The 20,668-nt window shown below is 30.7% G+C and overlaps 1 protein-coding gene across 2 annotated transcripts in view; it reads right to left on the bottom strand.

Moving 5' to 3' along the window:
- The window catches only part of LOC127276932 (glutamate receptor ionotropic, kainate 2-like), a 588,544-nt gene that overhangs the window by 205,032 nt on the left and 362,844 nt on the right, over positions 1 to 20,668 (bottom strand). For both annotated transcript variants that reach the window (XM_051297684.1, XM_051297685.1), the window contains exon 11: positions 678 to 833. In XM_051297684.1, the coding sequence (XP_051153641.1) occupies positions 678 to 833 (156 nt within the window). The remainder of the gene's footprint in view (positions 1 to 677; positions 834 to 20,668) is intronic.

Genomic DNA, 20,668 nt, shown 5'->3' with positions numbered 1-20,668 from the left:
ATTGTATAATCTTTATTTGAGTACAAAATTTAAAGGTCATATTGACTGGGCAATAATAGGTATTATATTATTATAACACCATAATGTTGAAATAGTAATACAGTAACGATTACAAAAATAATATTATTATTTTTGTGAGATCAAAATTCCAAAAAGTGTCCGTCAAATAAAAATAAATTTTTAATTTTTCATAAAAAATTGCAGATATCTCGCGCGTTTACGCGCGTTTCTTTTAGCTAGTACATATAATATTGTACACGTTTGACATTTATATAATAGGGGGGGGGAATTTTGCTATCCTTACCATTAATTTGTATCTAGACATGCTAATTAGGTAGAAAATTCTATCTACTACTATCAGAGTAATAAAAATATTATTTCATTCCCTTCAACAGAGAGAGATAGAAACTACGCATTATACCTGAATTTTCGATCGTGTACCCTTATTGAGTAAGGTAAGAAGGGTCATTGAAAGTTTTATAACTCTTAATTAATAGGTAATAAAGGATACAAAAAGTTTCCAAAAATCTGTGAAATGCGTTATAATAGACATAGACGCAATAATATATAGACCCTTGTTGTTTAATATACTTTTGTATGGCTGTGTTATTGATTAGTGAGAAATAATAAAGAGTTAAAAATCATCATAATTGTTAAACTTAATTCCTTATACTCACTCTTTCTTCTACGGCAACTTTTCTACTTTTCCAAACAAATTCACCAACAGCAATAACACATGCGACACCCATACCGCCCATCAATACGACAAAAACTCCGCCAACATTTGCTAAACCAAGTTCATTAGCAGCTGAGCTATTCTTTGAAATGTCATCCTGAAATTAATAATAGATAAAAGTTAAAATCAAACCAAATTATTCTATATATTGTGATATGTTTTTTAAATTTCGGACCTTCAAATGACTTACAACTTTATTATACGTAACTGATTTCCAAAATTTATAACTGTCCTGTATCCATCTGTTGAGACTTTCAACAGATGTTTAGAAATTTTATTTTCATCTTTTTGCTTGTCAAAATTTAGTTGTCGCTAATCGTGAGTCTGTCAATATTTAAAAATTAAGTTTATTACTTTATACCAATACTGATATACCTTCTTAAAAATTCGTAGAAGAGATAGATTTTACTATCCTTTAAGATTATATTTATCTATATTGGCTATGTTATAAACCTACAAACTTTGTATATTCAGAATAATCTAGGTACGAACTACTTGTGCTCTTCCCCGTCGCACCATCTGCAAATTGCACTTTAAATGTTATTAAAATTGTACCTCCATTTTGGTTTACTCCCACCACTTTTGTTACCCGTACCATGTATTTTTTGGTCTTCGACACATAACCGATTTTATCAGAATCTCACCAATGGTCGTAGTCTAAGGATATTTTCATTGAAATAAATAATTATTATAAGTTAAATATTTGTCTCAAATTTATTAACCCCTTCGTTGGCAAAAAGAATTCACCAAAAAGTGCCCAAAACGTACAGAAAAATTTGTTTCCTGAAAATTAGTATCCAAGGGTTTTTGGGGTCGATGATTCCGAATCTAAAGTCATATTTTTAAAAATTGGAATATTCAAAATGGTAGATCCAATATGGCGGAATCTAACGTCAGATTCTTAAAATTGGGAAAAATTAAAAAAGGCTGATCAGCTACCCCAAAAACCCTAAGACACCTATTTGCACGACAATCCAATATTTTTTCAAAGAAACCAATATTTTTGTCATAATTCATCCGCCATATTGGATCCGCTAATTTAAATTTTGGAAGTCTGACTTCGGATTTGTAATCAGCGACCCTAAAATCTCATCAGTACTCATTTTTAAGCAAATCCAAACAATTTTTTTGAATATTGTCTGCCATTTTGATTTTTGAAAAACTAACATCGGATTCGTAATCAGCGACCCCAAAAACTCCTAAATACTAATTATTAAGCGAATCCAAACGATCTCTGAAGAAAGTCCGCTATGTAGGGGTCATTAATTAATTACGTTAAGGTCCTCAGGGGGAGGGGAGGTTTCTAAAATCTCTACATGGTCTTACGTCGAGGGTGGGGGGTAGAAGTTACTCTTTCGTAAGAATTTGCCAAGTAATTTCCATTTGTATTGTTGTAATTAATTTTTTAATTACATTAATATTCATAATAATTACGTAATAAGGGGAGGGGGGTCTGAAAAATCTTACGTATCCTTACATGGGGGTAGGTGGGGTCAAAATTAGCCAAAATCGTCCTTACGTAATTACTGAATGGACCCTAGGATCCGCCATTTTGAATTTTGAAAAACTAACATCGAATTCGTAATCAGCGACCCCAAAAACCTCCGAGTAACAATTTTTAAGCAAATTCAAGTAATTTTTGAAAATTTTGTTCTCCATTTTATATTTTGAGAAAATAACAATGGATTCGTAAACTGCGACCCCAAAAACTCCCAAATAGGAAGTTTGAAACAAATCCGTACGGTGGGTTTTGTTGGGGCACAAAAGGGCATATGAAAAAAATAGTTGACGCGTAAACGCGTCAATGCCAACTTCACCTTCTTAAGTTAAATTATTAAGTTGTATTAGTCACAACACCACCTTCTCTCACCATTTTTAGAAATACCGTAAAAAAAAAGTAATAAATATAAAATAAAAAAAATAATATAACAAAATGAAATAACTATCAGCATGGCACAAAAGGATTGGTAGACAGTTTTCCCAATCCGCGTTTCCCAACGACTTTTTTCCCAATGGCCATTTTTCCCAATGAACATATTTCCCAAAAATGGGTCGTTTTTCCCAATGGACATTTTTCACAATAAGAAATTTTCTTGTTAATGATGTTAGATGTTATGTAGTTAGTGTTCATAAAGATGTCTTTATTATGTCTAAAAAACGTCTTTTTCAGATTTTGAAAATAGAAAATTTTTTATAAAAATAACTTTCATTATTTATTTTCCAAGTTCAACGTAAATATCGAAACTGTTTAAAATAAATGTTATACAAATTTCTTAAGTTTGATTCATTACATTGACAAAGAAGTTTGTAAACTTTGTAAAGGATTCTATCTGTCTCCGATGACTTAGATGCTTAAGGCGTAGAGTTTGAACCCGACGTATCGCGGAATCGATCCTAGGTCCGGGTGGAATTTTTTCATTTCTGATTTCTGTATAAACGTGTACAAATAAAACAAAAATCAAAATGAAGTTTCTAAAGAAAAAAACTTCAAAGTCCAAAAGACGTATTTCAGACGTCCTTTCCGAATGTCTTTTAGACGTCCTTTTCAGACGTCTTTTAGACGTCTTCTGGCCAGACATAGAACGTCTTAAAGAAGTACTTTGTATGACTTTATGATGTCTTCGAGACATTATCATCAAAGTCCCAAGATGTCCGCGGAAAAAGACGTCTTTTAGACGCCCGGTGCCCACTGGGCATACAGACTAAGAGATATATTAATAAATCAACTAGCGTCATATCCACTCTCGCTAACGCTCGCTTCGTTGAAATTGTATTTATTATTGTTTACATATTTCAATTCATTCATATGTTTCTAGTTTTATAGAGTTTTTCAAGACGCATCTTTTGATCTATTAGCAAATATCATACTGTTATTTTATCCAGAGTTATTGTCATTTAGAAATTAAAAAATTTTTAAAAACCATCCTTATTTGCCTTATTTATTAAAAAATATTTATGTATCTTTAATATCACTATGAACAATATATTTAATATATTGAATATTATATGAATATTCAAAAACGAATCAATTGACCTATTATTGGACCTTTTATTGTGAAATAGTACAAAGTTTTTGATTTTAAAAATGTATTTCGTAGTGACAATATCTAGTCTGGTTTGATTTTATTCTCAATAGTATTATATTTCATATAATTGGACTAGATATTGTCACTACGCGATAACGTAAATAAAATCATAATATACGGGATCCGCCATTTTGAATTTTGAAAAACTGACATTGTACTAAAAGTGAAAAAGTACTTTGTTCAATAAATCTAGTGTAGAATTGTCGTTTTTTATCCGATCGAGGTCTATAAAGGCTTAAAAGTTTCGTAATTAAATATATTATTAATAAAAATTTTAAAACTTACCTGTTTTTTCATTGTTTGACTTTGAAAAAATTAGCGAAAGTTCGACGAATGTCTAAAAATCATTAAAATTTGCTTGAAATTTGAACTTTGATCGACTGTAACTCTGACAATTTTGAATGGATTTTATTGGTTTGAGAGGTAATTTAATTATCTTTAAAATAGTGATTTATTTTTTACATTTGGATTAACTGCTTTCTCTACCGGTGACTTTATGTGACGACACACCTCGAAAATGCATAATTTGCTGTTACAAAAAAATTGCACGAGGGAAAAAAATTTAAAATATGATTTTCTTACTCAAAAAACACATATTAATTGAAAAAAAAGTTTTCTTCGATTGTCGATTTCACTGTAATCCTGTGATAATATTATAATAAATTTATTATTATCTTAAAATTTTATGTTTTTAAGAAATCCTTAATACTTTTCAGAAATAAATAATTTATTCTAACGGATATAATGAGTTGTGTCAAAGAATTAATTTAATTTAGTATTCACTAAACTGTCTTTGGGAATTATGTTTTGTTCTACTTCAGTCTTTTCGATGACTATAAAACGGTTGAAATATAAAAAAATTTAAAAATGTTAATTTCTTAAAACTATTTTGAATTTTTAAAAACAAATATCATATTCGTAATCAGTGATCCTGAAAAACCTCAAGTAACAACTTTCGAGAAATTCCAATCAGAACTCATTTTATGGGTAATTAATGAATTATTTATTAATATAAGCTATGGTTTAATTCGAGGTTTAATTTAATTGATTTTATTGTTTTAAATATAATGTAATTATAATTATTATATTAGTATTATAATATAATTTTATTGTTTGTAAAAGTAAGAATAATAACTATATTACAGAACAAGAAGGGATGGACATTGTATTACATAAATGTGATGTTCATTTCACGAACATTATGCTTCCTCGCAGAAAATATTTAATTTGATTTACATTTATAAAATTTTTGATAATTTTTATTAAGAAAAAAGAAAAAAAAATTTAAATTTTGTGAAAAAATAAAAATAATGATTTCATCTATAAATTTAGGTAAAATATGAACTTAATATAGGTTAAAAAATTCGTTTTAATGCAAAGAATACGTATTCAAAATAAATAATGTGAAATTTTTATAATAAAAAGCTTTTTTATCAAAAAATGCATTTTTGACTTATTGAAAAAATTGTCCCAAAAAAAATTGTGTGGATATTTTTGAAAATCCTTGCGTTAGATTTTTGGTATTAGTAAGTAGCATTAGCATAAAAACGGAGCGATCCGTCAAGATTTGTTTGAGATAATATGTACACAAGTAGAGGTGCCATACATACACATACATACATCCGGACATTTGTTCCTCATGTCGAAATATAACTATATTAGTAAAAAATTTATTAAAATAATTGATTTCAGGAAGTTCGAAAATTGTCATCACTATACAGCTTCCTACGAGGAAGCAAAATGAACATGCTTACATTATAATAATAAACATATTTTTCAGAAAATTTTTAATACTTTTTATAAATAAATTAATAATTTATACTAACAAATATTTTTAGTTGTTTCAAAGAATTAATTTATTTTAGTTTTCACTAAACTGTTTTCGGAAATTATGCTACCTCTGTTGCTTCCTCATGAGGAAGCTTTGCATTCGTGACGATTCTTGATTTTTTAAAATTGGGTTATATGGATTCATTTTCATCCAGAATTAATATATATGATGTTCTGAGCAAATGTCCAGATGTATGTGTGTATATGTGTGTGTATGTCACAAAATATTGTGAACAAATTATCTCAAAAACGTTTTAACGGATTGTCCTGAAATTTTGTATGTTTATTGTAATAATTAATACCTAAAATCTGACACAAGGATTTCCAAATATATTCACATTTTATTGTTTACAATTTTTTCAAAATTTAAAAAAAAAAAAATTTGCAAAATATTTTTTTCTTTTAAAATTTAATTTTGTTTGGTAAGAAAACTTATTTCTTGCATTAAAACGAGTCGATTAACCTATATAAAGTTCGTATTTTACAGAAATCTATAGATTACATCATTTTTTTGAATTTTTGAATCAACTCTTTTTTAAAAGGGTTGATTTTTGCTTTAATTATGATATTCATATTTTTAAATAATACATTAAAATAATTTTTTCACATGAGATTATTCGTTTAGTTAATTTTGCTTTCTCATGAGGAAGCTTTGCATTCGTGACGATTTTCGATGTTTTAAAATTGGGTTATATGGACTCATTTCTATCTAGAATTTATATATATGAAGTTCTGAGCATATGTCCAGATGTATGTATGTGTATGTGTATTGCAATCATTAATACATAAAATCTGACAAGGATTTCCGAATATATTCACAACATTTTTTTTACAATTTTTTCAAAATACTTTTTTCTTTGTAAATTTAATTTTGTTTGGTAAAAAAACTTATTTCTTGCATTAAAACGAATCGATTAACCTATATAAAGTTTATATTTTACTGAAATCTATAAATTAAATCATTTTTTTGAATTTTTGAAAAAAATTGTTTTTTGCATTTTTTGAAATTACTTTTTTTTATATAAAAATTTTAATTAATTCTTGTCAAAATTGTATTCCTGGCATGGAAACAAATCGATTGATGTATATAAAGTTTACATTTTACCCATAATTATAAAATTTATCGCTATTTTAGTTGTAATCCTTTTTTTAAACTTGAATATGTATATGTGTATCATGATGAGAAAGCTAAATGGTCATGAAATGAACACTTAGTTTTGTATTATTTGAAAAAAATGGTTTTTTGTATTTTTTGAAATAACTTTTTCTTATATAGAAATTTTAATTATTTCTTGTCTAAATTGTATTCCTAGCATGAAAACGAATCGATTGATGTATATAAAGTTTACATTTTACCAGTATTTCTAAAATTGTTTGCTATTTTAGTTGTACCGCTTCTTTTAATCTTGAATATGGGTGATTTTCCACAAACTGTGATTTTTATGTCCCTAACGTATATCAGTTGCGTATTAAAAAATTATCGTTCTGTGTCATATGGACTAAATTTTGGATTCGTTATTCTAAGTGGACCCACATAAGAAAATTGTTTTTGTTAGCGATTATCAGTGTAATCACATAAAACAGTCCTCAAATGTCTGTTTTTATAAAAAAATTATTAAAAAAGCAAAAATCTGCTAATGTAATCTTTAATATGATTAGACTCCCTACATTTAGGTGTATTGGTTTACTTTATATTGTTTATTCATTATTTACAAAACGTCACTAAACTTTGTCCCCAAATTTTCGATATTTTTACATTTACGATTTTTTTGTTTTTATAATCACAATATTAAAAATAATATGTCAACAACAACCAATTTTGTATCAGGGAATGATTATAAATGAACGTTAAAAAAGTAATAAAGGTTTTAAAGAGACATAAAATAAACTGGAAATATCACTACCGTAACACTGACGTGCTAGAACCATCGCTATTGTCAAAAATTGACAATTGATGTTTGCTCTTTAAAATGAGCCAAAAGCTAAATTGATTACATGCACCATTAAAGCATGGGGTGGGTTTATGTCAAGGCGTGCAAGAGAAAAAAAACACATTACGGAGGTCCTTAAAAATTAATCAGATTTACATGAAAATGGTTACTCAGGGGTTTTTGGGGTCGCTGATTACAGATTATTCAGATTTAAAAAAAATTCAAAATGGCGGGCGAAGTTTATAAAAAATTTTATAAACCTCGACCGCCATATTGGATTTGCCATTTTGAAGTAAATCTGACTAATTTATAAGGACCTCCGTAATGTGTTTCTTTTTCTCTTGCACGCCTTGACATAGACCTACCCCTTGCTTTAATGGTGCATGCAATCAATTTAGGTTTTGGCTCATTTTAAAGAGCAAAAATCAATTGTCAATTTTTGTCAATAGCGATGGTTCTAGCACGTCAGTGTTTAGCTCTACAATTTTTAAAAAATGGCCAAAAACGCTATTTTTAGGGGTTTCGACCCCCTTTTTCTCGAAAACCTGACGTGATGAAAAGTTTTTAAACCCAGCTTTGTATTCAAATATAATTTACTATATAATTTCACAATAATATCAGTAGTATAACTATGGTGGTTCTGGGGCAGGTTCTGATCTCGGCTAAGTTACCCCCAGTCGGTAGAGTAGATTCCTACTTTATCAGCAGCTGGTAAGTGAGAGTCGAATTCAAACCCAGTTGGTAAGGTGGAAATCTTTTTTACCGACCGAGTTAGTATACTATCCACCCAATAGATGGCGCCACTAGTAATTAGCTCAATGGGACTATATGAATATTTAAATTTCGCGGGAGAATGTTGGTTGCTTTCCTGTTTAACCGACCGACTTAGTTTACTAGCCACCCAATAGATGGCGCCAATAGTAATTAGTCTAATTGGACTATATGAATATTTAAATTTCCCGGGAGAATGTTGGTTGCTTTCCTGTTTTACTCACTGAGCTACATTGTCAAGCGTAGATGTAAAAAGTCAAAGTAGATGGCGTTGTTAATTTGTCAAATTTATTAATTATTTATTAATAAATATATTTATTAGGAATTATTATCTAAATGTTTATTGCTTATAACTAATTATCAATATGTTTTCTAAGGTAAGTTGTAATTGATTTATTAATATATTTTAATTGTTTATTAAGGTAAGTTTAAAAGATATACACATTTATTAATTAATACTACTTAAAATTTAGGTATATTATTTATTTCTTTAAATTTTTAAAGAAATTTATTAATTAAGGTAAGTTAAACCATTAATTTATTTTATTATTATTTAACGAGCATTTTGAAATTCGAATTTCGCGCTGATTTTCTTTTCAATACTCTCAAATCGATATTCGACTAGCTCTGAAAGAATTGAATGTTCCCATTGGTTGATTTCTTTAATAAAACAATAACCTAACTTTTGTAAAAATCTATTCATTCTCGTAAATATAACTGATAAAATCTAATATATTTAATATCTAACGAAAAAATTCAATTTTTTCTTTCAATTTTCTATACAATAATCTAACTTTTCCAAAAATCTTTTCTTTGCAGTAACGATAACTTGTGAAGACTTTTTTATCGAACAAAATTATTTAACTTTTACAATAATATTTTTATTTGTAATATTCACTTTTTAATTTAGCAATACAATTATTTTACAGACTAAACTGGAAAGAATTTGGGAATACTTAGAAGCAATGTCAAATATAAATTATGACCCATCAGATTCAAAGCTATTTCCGAAACAAAAGTATCGATGTGATCAACTGCCAGAGAATCCAATTGCTGTGCCACAAGGAGATGAACTGCCAGAGAATCCTATCGATTTGCCACAAGGAGATGAACTGCCAGAGAATCTAATCGATTTGACACAAGGAGATGAACTGCTAGAGAGTCTAATCGATATGTTACAAGGAGATGAACTGTCAGAGAATCCAATTGCTGGGCCACAAGGAGATCAACTGCCAGAGAATTCAATCGCTGTGCCACAAGGAGATCAACAGTTAGTTCCAGTGCCATTTCAAGATCCCCCTATAATAAATTTTGCATATGACTACTCAGCGGATTCAAATCCCTGGATTCGAGTTCCAACTCGCCCTACGATGGTGATTCCGCCACCAGTCATGGTGCCACTCGAGGAGGCTGTTGAGGTCCTGCTCAACGAACCGACTCACCAGACACGGTGTCAGTACCGTGTCTACAGCGACCGGCGCACAGTCAAATGCTGCCTCAAGCAGCACCGCGTCAACGACGAGCTGTTCTCATCCCACCTCAGAATTTGAAATTGAGCTCAAGGCAGCGCATTGCTAAGACTATGGAAAAATTCGCCACGGCTGCCACGAAGAAGGGGCGCTAGCTCAGTTATGATTCAATTTCCCAGTAATTGTTCTTAAAATTCCTATTTTTTGTTTGCTTTAATTTCCTTTTTTTCTTAATTTTTATTTAATAAACCTAGCATGCAGTATGCTTTTTATTTTTTTTAAATCAACACATTTTTTTACAGAACCTTTTTTTATCATGTTTATTTCATTTCAAGATTTAATTTTTTTTTCTTAATTTTCATTTCATGGACCTTGCATGCAGTGTGTGTTTATTTTCTAAGTGGCTGAATATGCTTATTTATATATTTTTTAAATTATGATGTATCTACCATTCTTTGCTGAGGTATATGTGTGCTTTATAGATTGTATGTAGGTAAAGAAAAGTGCTTCAGTTTATATTTTGTACCTGTATACATTTAATTATTTGTTTTGTTTTGTATAGTATGTAGGTAAAAAAGTGCTTTAGTTCATATATATATTTGATATATATTTTGTACCTGTATACGTTTAATTATTTGTTTTTTTGTATAGTATGTAGGTAAAGAAAAGTTCTTCAGTTCATATATATATTTGATATATATTTTGTACATGTATACGTTTAATTATTTATATCTTTTGTGAATGTACACATGTAAAAATATTCTCAGTTGGCATATATTTATGATATATACTTTATCCGTATGTACATTTTATAATTATTTAAAAATACATTTAATAATAGCTTCTTGCATTTGGTCCAAGCATATCGAGTCATCACTGAACATTGGTACAAATCTTGAAGGTAGGAATGTATTGAACTTTTTATCTACCTCAGCGACGACCTTGACTCCATACCTGGTGTTGACAACCTGGATCTTCGTTATAGGATACTTATGTCCAGGAGTCAACTTGGAAAGAGGCTTCGTAGGTAGGAAAGCTTCCATGCGACCAATGGCATTGATTTTAGTGAGATCCATTGCTACTGCGAACAAAAGAAAAATGAGCAAAAAATGCTCATGGACCTCTTATTTATACCCAAAAAGTTTTCTCGCGCATGCGCAATAGACTTTTTACCCCTACTCTTCATATTTACCCTCACTCCTTCTTCTACCCATGCGCAGTTCATCTCAATTTTTTCCACACATGTGTGATACCCGCACCACTCAGAAGTTAGCCACACCCACTGTGTGACGTTATAAGACATTTTATACATGCTTAAACTCGTCAAAAATAGCTTAAACATATAATAAAATGGTAAGAATGGGTAAATAAAGGTAAACAGATTTTAATACATTTTTATACATTTATTCACTAAATATAAAATTCTCACAATCATTATAAAAATCTTTTAACGTACAATTGTCAACTTCATCGTGACTTTCTGGAAGATTTCGTAGTACATTGATAGTTGAAGCAACAAATTTCGCAGATTACATACATGTTTAACAGCTCCTCTTTTATAGTTGTATAAGTGATTAGTACATGCTTTTTCATCATCTGTTTCTAAACTCTTTAACGACGGACATTGAAAATCATCCAAATTAAATACATTTAACGTGCATTTTTATAGCCATCTTTGTTTTTCTAAACCTTTAACATAAACAGTAGGTGAACCTGCTAATATTTCTTTTAATACAGAAAGTGAATCTTCATAAGGTATATCACCAGCAGTCCAATCAATACCATGATAATTATTTATAAGCCATCGATTCTCACATTTGTATCTTGCAGGTAATCGGCTCCAGGTATATGGTGGCTCGAAGAAGAAGACCAATGGATGAGCATCTTCTTGCAGTGGTAGAATGATGAAATCGTTGTAAGCTTTCTCGAAGCACTGGAAATCTACGACGAACGCCATATTATCTGTAACAGAGGAATGACCCAAGCTGCATAGAGGTGCTCTTTTTATAGTCACTCCTCCCCACCACTAACACCTTTTCCTCTCTTCTGATTGGCTATTACAACCACCAATCACGTTGCTTTTTTAACAACGCCGCTGATTGGTGTATATTGTATAATACGATCATGAATTATTAAACAGTATGCAGCTGTATTAGGAGGAAAATTATCACTAGCTTCAAATTCCAGGCGTACATCTACAGATGATTGTTTTAAAAATTCGTTTTGTTTTGGCAAATCTATGATAGCTAATGGTGCATAATCTTTAAAGTTATTTCTGTTTAGCAAAGGCTCAGGTTCTTTTCCATAGTATGATGATTGAAAATTACAATACATATCATAAAGAATAGAAAATTGACCTTGATTAAAATTTAAATTTAAACTACCATATGGATAGTATTGTGAATTTAAGTAAAGTTTTACATTGGTTAAATTACAATTATCAAAAATGTTGACATACCCCGTATAGGTGAATCTTTTCCAGTGTATTTTAGTAATTCAATTTTTTGTCGATCACTAACAAATAAATATGGAATCACCCATTCAATTTTATTAATTACAATTTTGAATTCTTCACGCTCTAATCCGTCAATGTTAACAATAGCATTAAGGTCTGTATGAGATCTTGTTAAAATAAGTTCATGTTTTGCATTTACAACAATCTTTCGATAGTCCTCAGCAAATCCAAGAATCATATTTAAAAGTATATTTACATTAAAATATCCATCAGAATTAGATACTCTACTAGCATCATCAAAATCAAGATAACCTGCATTCTCAGCATAAATCATCTGATTAGGTGTTTGAGAAATGTAAGATTTCATGGTTGTTGTTAGACCAACATTTTTACAATGATTAATCTCAACCCCATTTAATTCATAACGAATCTCATTAAACATGTAACAAATACTATTGCTAATTAGTTCTGTTCTTGCTACAGCAGCATTATTAGTTTTAACTAATCTTCCATGTACATGTAATGTACTTTTAGAGGGAAGAATGTATAAATCTTGATGTTGAACTGCAATTCGAATCTCATCACTATCATTAAATGCTGATGAAACATACGGTTGATGAGCATGAATTTCATAGTGTGCTAGAGAATTGTCATATTTTACTGGACTTAGAATATTTAAAGTCTCTTCCATTTTTAATACCCCATCTGCAATAGAATTTTGAATATATTTTTCAATATCTTCAATTTCATAACTACCAGGGGGTATAGTAATTACTTGTTTATCAATATAAAATTTATTTTTACCTTCATCAATATTAGGAATTGAATTGAAAGTTAACAATTCAACTAAGCCAAGTACATATTTTCTATTAGATAATAGCTCTATTGGAGGAAAATATTCAGCCTCCAGAATAGATGAATTGCCAGAGATAGTTAAAGTAAACGATTCATCCATGATGATGACTTTTTATAAACTGATTAGATGTATAGAAATACCATCATTTATATAGAATATATTTTTGAGTGATTTCAAGTTGTCCACATAAAAACTTAAGACATAAATGACCACAATGAAAAGTATCATAATCTTGATAATTTTTATGATTGTATTGTATTAGAGTATTATAACCTAAATAACTGACAAGTTCAAATGGTGGTTGAAGATTACCAAAATTGTCAAAGTATTCACCTTTATTATGAACTTTTTTATATGCAACCCAATGGGTTCCAGAACCATCTTTATCATCTAAATTAATAAAAGCTGATTCATTTTTTCGCGGTCCTGTTGTCGGCAATTCATTTCGCATAAAAACCCCTCTAAGGTTAGAAATTTTCAAGTCTTTAACATACTTGAGCAACTCAAAGTCAGTTAGTGCTCGTTTAGGAAGTATCAAAATTTTTTTTTGAACACTTTTTTATTCCTTGTTCTCTTTGATAAGGTTTTAAATAAAGGCCTGATCCTTTTGAAAACGGTTTTAAATGAAGACCTAATCCCTGTCGATAGGGTTTCAAATGGAGACCTCTACTAAGTGCAATATTTTCCATTGCTTTATTATGGCGGTGAGCTTCTTTTAATTTATCTTTTGCTACACTTGCATTATTTACAGCTTTTGCTACACCTGCTACACCTCCAGTAAGTGTTCCAAGGGCGCTTAATCCAGCAAAAATTGGAGTTAATGGTAGTAAACCACCAATTTTCGAAGGTACAGGCAAGATGCGCGGTGCTAAAATTCTCTTTTTACCACCTGCATTTCTAACAGCTTTCCGAGCAGTTTCAATAGCACTTTTAATTGTTGATTGAGCATCATTACCAGGAATTATGGATCTTCTAGCTGCATCTACAATTTTTCTGAGTGCAGTTAGTTTTTTAGAAGATAACTTTTTTTTCTTCCTTCCACCCAAGCCTAATTTTGATTTTCTCTTTCTCCTAACTCCCATACCTAATTTTGATTTAACTTTCATAGTTCCAGATATAGCTAAAGCAGCAGCTTTTTCACCTAAACTGGAATCGTTTGCTGTAACACGTTCCCACGCCTTCTCAGCTAAAACTCTATCAGCAGTGTTTCTTGCTTCAACGTTTTCTCGATTTTTCGAATATGAGATATCGTGCTCCTTACAAGCGGCGTCCAGAAGATTAAAGGTAATCACCTTTTTGTAGACGTTTTGCTAACTTTATGCCTGGTCCACAATATTGATAACCAGGCAGATGTAATTTAAATGGTAACTTATTTATAAGACTATTGACTAAACCTCTCCCTCGAGAGCGATGATGAATAATCATACCTTACTCTATGAAAGTTTAACATAGAATGACTGAAAGGTTATATAAGTGCTGTAGTGATACCTTTTACAACAGTCTACATCAGGATGCGATTCAAGGAACAATCTAATAAGCTGCCAGTCGTAAATCTGGACTCAATTGTTCAACAACAAGAGAAGAAAGTTAAGCGCGATGGTAGTTTATTATCAGGTAGTATTCGTGCAATCTTCTGTGGACCATCAAATTGTGGTAAAACAAATGTATTACTGTCTCTAATTCTAGATCCAAGTGATCTCAGATTTGACAACATTTACTTATACTCAAAATCATTACAACAACCAAAATATAAGTTTTTGGAACAAGTTGTGAGTAACGTTGATGGAGTTGAATATTTACCATTTAGTAATCATGAAGAAGTAATTGCTCCTAAAGATGCAAAACAAAATTCAATATTTATATTTGACGATATTGCTTGTGAAAAGCAAAACAATGTAAGGACATTCTTTTGTATGGGTAGTTTGAATGAAACTTTTAAGCCAGTAGTTCAACCTTTACAAAAAATTTTTAACTTGACAGATTATAAACATAACAATGTTAAAATTAAAAAAAAGAAGATATTGAAAATAAAGCTGAATCAGATGATGATGATAATGATATATAAATTATATTAGTACTGATGATGGTGAAACACTAAAACCCGGATCTGACATTGATAAATTAGTTAGTAAATATATATTCTTGATAAAACATAATAGAAAACAATGTTTGGATATGATACATGGAATACGCAAAGCTAATTATGGTTCCCTTATGATTGGTAATAAAACCATAATCTTTAAAAATCACATGGTAGATATTGGAGATAAACGTTTTAAAATCACCTCTGGGTTACTACAACTTTTATTTAAAAACAAACCTGAAAAATCATACATTAGTGATCATGATATGAATACTGAAATATTCAGACATTTATCTTATTGAGAAAATTCTCAGGACACGTGGAAACAAAGTTCTTGTCAAGTGGCTTGGTTTTGATAACTCTCACAACACTTGGGAAGACAAAGCAAATGTATAATTTATAGTCAATATTAAACAAATTCTTAACACCTCCAATGCACATAGAAAAAACTATAGTTCTTCTAACTCTATTCATAGAGATAAAAGTTTTAAATACATAAATATTATATCGAAATTATTTCCATCTACAAAAGAATCATCTATAAGTGGTAGTTCACTATCTAAATTTATGATTGCGAATAAAAGTTTTAAACCAGACTATATTTATTGGGATGATCCAAATGAATTGGTTGATCGTCTTCGACTACTTATGGCATCTCAAGGAGCTGGCAATACTAGTCATAATAATTAAATTATGTCAATTATTGAGGAATTATGTGAAGCTAAAATCATATATTAAGGTGTGCTTTGGTAAATGTCATTCATTTCAATAATGAGCATTGATGTGTTCGGACATCCTCTAAGTCAAGGAGGAACAGTAATAGTAAGACGTGGATCTACTGGAGTTGGATTTAAAGTTAATTCAAGTGGACACTTTGATATAGATAATAAAAGACTTTGTAACGTTAAAGACGCTGATGATGCAGTAAATTTAAGACTTGCACAAAACAATGTAAAAAACGAAATAAAAACTATTTTCCAAGTTACGTCATCTTTAAGATCATCTATTGATGACTTGAATCTTTTTATGCAAATTATTGAAGACAGAGTTAACGAAAAACTAAAACAAATTAAATCACAGCAAAATTTATATTTAATGCAGCTAAATTTATTAAAGAATGATGGCTGATAAAAAGTTAATAGTAGTAAATGAACTTCATACACAGGCTAGAAAAAATTTCCATCGCCGTCGCGTAGAAATGTGTGATATTGATGACACCTGTCAAGCAGATTTAGTTGAAATGCTACCTTATTCAAAAATAAACAAAGGTTACAACTATTTACTTACAGTCGTAGATATTTCATCCAAGTATGCTTGGGCTGTTCCTGTAAAAAGTAAAAATGGGAAAGATGTTACTAACGCAATGAAATTGATATTTGAAAAAGGACGTATTCCAAAGAAACTTCATTCCGATAAAGGTAAAGAATTCTACAATTCTCAATTTGAAGCTTTAATGAAAAAGCATAAAATTAATTTTTATTCAACATACAGTAACTTGAAAGCATCTATTGTTGAAAGATTTAATAGAACACTTAAAAGGAAAATGTGGATGCAATTCAGTTTAAGAGGAAATTACAAGTGGTATGATATATTACCTAACCTCATTTCTACTTATAATGACACAAAACATAGAAGAATTGGAATGAAGCCTAAAGATGTTACTGCATAACATGTTGATATATTAAAAGATCGAATCTCCAAGCTCAGAAAAATTCCGTTAAGACGATCTAAATTTAAAATTGGTGACAAAGTGCGAGTTATCAAATATAAAAATATTTTCGAAAAAGGTTATACTCCTAATTGGACTACTGAAATATTTACAATTGATAAAGTGGAATCAACTCAACCTGTGACTTACAAACTCAAGAATTACCAAGATCAACCCATCAGTGGAGGATTCTATGAAGAGGAGCTTCTAAAAGTGAAATATTCAGACATTTATCTTATTGAGAAAATTCTCAGGACACGTGGAAACAAAGTTCTTGTCAAGTGGCTTGGTTTTGATAACTCTCACAACACTTGGGAAGACAAAGCAAATGTATAATTTATAGTATATACATACATTATAGTCAATGTTTATCAATGTTAAATCAATGTTAAATCAATGTTTATCAGTGTTAAATCAATGTTAAATTAATGTTAAATCAATGTTAAATCAATGTTGAAGCAATATTAAATCAATATTAAATCAATGTTGAATCAATATTAAATCAATGTTAAATCAATGTTGAATCAATGTTGAATCAATATTAAATCAATGTTAAATCAATATTAAATCAATGTTACATCAATATCAATATAAGTTTTAGTCATATGTTATAATATATATATGTAAGGAATTTTTAAAGAAAAAACACATGAAATTAAAATACAATTGTTCTATTTATTTCTTTTCTCACAGCCTTTACATTTCCCGACATTTTTTTTCAAGATTGTGAAGCCGCGATCGAATATTATATTGTGTTCCGAGTTTGAATGTCAAAATCTCGCAGACATTTTACATAATCATCAAATTTAATTGTCTTTTTAACAACGCCGGCTTTAACACCTTTAGCTTTTTTAATAAAATCTTTATCTTCGACGCGTACATTGTACATCTTACTCTGCAAGCCAACAAATTCAGTTACAATTCTGTCGTTGCACTCATCTTTCATGAGGCTGAGGACTTTTTTGTTGACTTGCGGAATATCATAGACGTTATTCGCGGGATAATCAGATGTATCAAACTTGTCAATATCTTTTTTCATGTCTTTGTAAATATCTTTACACTTGATTTCGTAAATAAGACTGTCTGTATCGGTATACAGCAGTTTACAAGCATCACCGTATTTTTTCAAAATGTGACCATAATGGAAATCGTAAATTAGCTTCTTAGATATATCAAGCACACTTAACCCTACATAGATGGGTTTGTTGAGCAGTACCTCGACTTTACGCAATTCAATGGCAACCAGATCTTCGTCGAAAATCGCTCGACTTTTGAAATTTGGGCGGGAGATTAGAGCTTTAGCTCCATAGCGGCCTAACCATTTTGTAACGAGTTTAATGTCAACATGTTGGCAGACATTCTCCATCGTCTTGCCGTACACCGCATTGTTCATAAGCTTGAACAAATTCTTTTCGAACTCATTTTTAACATTAGTTCGCATCATTGTGTTATAGTCGATGTACGGTTTAAGCCAGGTTGATTGCTTAAACTGCAAGACACGGTGGATTTTCACAATTTTAATATTGTTTGCCACAACTTGTCTTAGCGTTCGATAATGGATCACATTTTTCTTTGGGTAAGAGAGTGGTCAACAATTTCTCCTATTTTGACAATGGAGGTTTCTTATTATCGGCGCAAAATGGTATATCTTTGTGAGTATCATGAATTTCTTTCGGATACTCCAAATCGACTTCTAGAATGTACCCAACAGGGGAATCGTCAGGTACATGAAAATTAAGAGAGTCGTCAACATTTTTAACCCATTTGAAGCCGCCATAAGGGAGCGATTGAGCCATTGCCCAGCCATACAAATTGTTGGCATCGAAGTACATGAGATAGCTTGTATCTTTGTTTTTGTCGAAATTCTCCATATATGGATTATTAGCTTTTGCATAGCGGTTGCAACATTTACTAATGCCGCCTCGGATACCCAACTCAACAAACATCATCATATCAAAATCGGTTATAAGTTGCAATCCTATGCCAGTATATTTTTGAGCATAGCATCCGAAGTTAAACCTAGAGTCGCATAAGAGTGTGCAGGATCTAACTCGTACGCAATATCACATTGTTCGCGGAAGTTTTCAAAGGCATCGGCAAGTAACAATACATCTGTTTTCATGTACAAGTGGACATAGTCGTAGAGATTTTGACAATCAAATTCGGACCAAACTTTCTGCGCATTCTCATAATTTTCATCAGAAACACCGGCATCATAAAGAGTACTGTAAAATTTCTCTTTCTGAGGCAATTCTGTCTCATCAAGCTTACTTTTTGAGTCAAAGTACTCATAGGGGAAAACACCCTTTCGCGTTAATAACTTAGTTTTATCCATATCAGTCACCGTACTGGCAAAAACGGCGTTTACAATTTTATTCTCGTCCATGTAGGATGCGAGTTTTTCTAGGGATGATGCCATAAGTCGGAAAGAGTCAATGAATCGAAACTTGACCTCACTCCCTTTGAAATGTTTTGTGAAGGCGATATACTTCTCCTTGTTAATAGGGAGAAGATCAATTTTACCTTCAAAGCTCGTTGAAATCACGTGAATTATAAAATGGGCGTCATAGCCACTTAAATTGTGGAACACTACCGGGATCGTTTGACAATCTTGAAAATTTAAATTGCATGACTCATGTGCAATAAAAATATGTGCAATATACTTGCCAGTAAGATGACAATGATGTCGGACTTTTTTATCGCTTGCCGCTATTTTCTGATGACAAATATGGCATATTGTCGCTCGCTTAAAATCGCTGATTTCTTGAGGAGTTAATGCAGTCATTAATATCGGATTTTTAAATACTTCATCAATTTTTTCAGCAATCTGCTTAAACTCCTCTGCAAACCATTTAGCTGGATCAGATTCATGCTTCGGACATGGTACATAAACAGATTGAGATTCGTCGTAGCTACAATTCAAATAATAGCAGATGCTTAATTGCTTATGGCGTTGAAATACTTCCGTCTTACTCAAATTGTTTACATCTTCATCGGCTGGATGAAGTAAACTTTCACAGTCGGCGTAAATCACATACGGTACTTTCTCTCGATTCTTATAGATTTTAAACTTGATAATACTGTCTATCGGCTTCGGCAGCGTTATTTTACACTTATTCACTTTCTTACAATCTTCAACGTGTGCATTGAGTTTTTCTATAGAATGAAAATAGTGTAAGCATCGATTGCAGATATACTTATTACCTCCATGATTTGATAACTGTTTGTATAAAAGGGCAGACAAACTCTTTATCCATACATAATAGAAATTCATGAAATTATCATCACCATTTTCACAATATGCATCACCATCGACGCCTTTATCTACATAGACGTCAGTGACATACAAGAGATTTAGATGTTTATCTCTTTTTTTCGCTGAAAGGTGAAGTGGATGTACAGAGAACTTACCATTATTTTTTATAATCCATATACATTAATTGAAATGTCATTTTGCTTTTCAAATTTCGGAACATTTTTTAGCTCTACTGGGAATTCAATCCCTTCAAAATTTAACTCATCTTTAAAATTTTTTAAATTTTCTACACGTTTAGGATCTGATACTTCTGGATGCATGGCTGAGAGCACCGCCCACTTGAAACATTCATTGTCATCATTGTTTTGCACATTGATACAAGCTTCTTTGTTCCTAATTTGTGGATGTAAACCAATATAAGAGCTTGCACGCATTGGATTGTACTTGCAAAACTCTTCAATGCTGCGCAAGATTGGTTGTTTGAAAT

Source organism: Leptopilina boulardi, unplaced genomic scaffold (assembly GCF_019393585.1).
Source record: "Leptopilina boulardi isolate dan_hultmark-lab unplaced genomic scaffold, ZJU_Lbou_2.1 LbouV2_156, whole genome shotgun sequence".
Lineage (NCBI taxonomy): Eukaryota > Metazoa > Arthropoda > Insecta > Hymenoptera > Figitidae > Leptopilina > Leptopilina boulardi.
The sequence above is the reverse complement of the archived record's forward strand: the minus strand, read 5'-3'. Positions and strand labels throughout refer to the sequence as shown.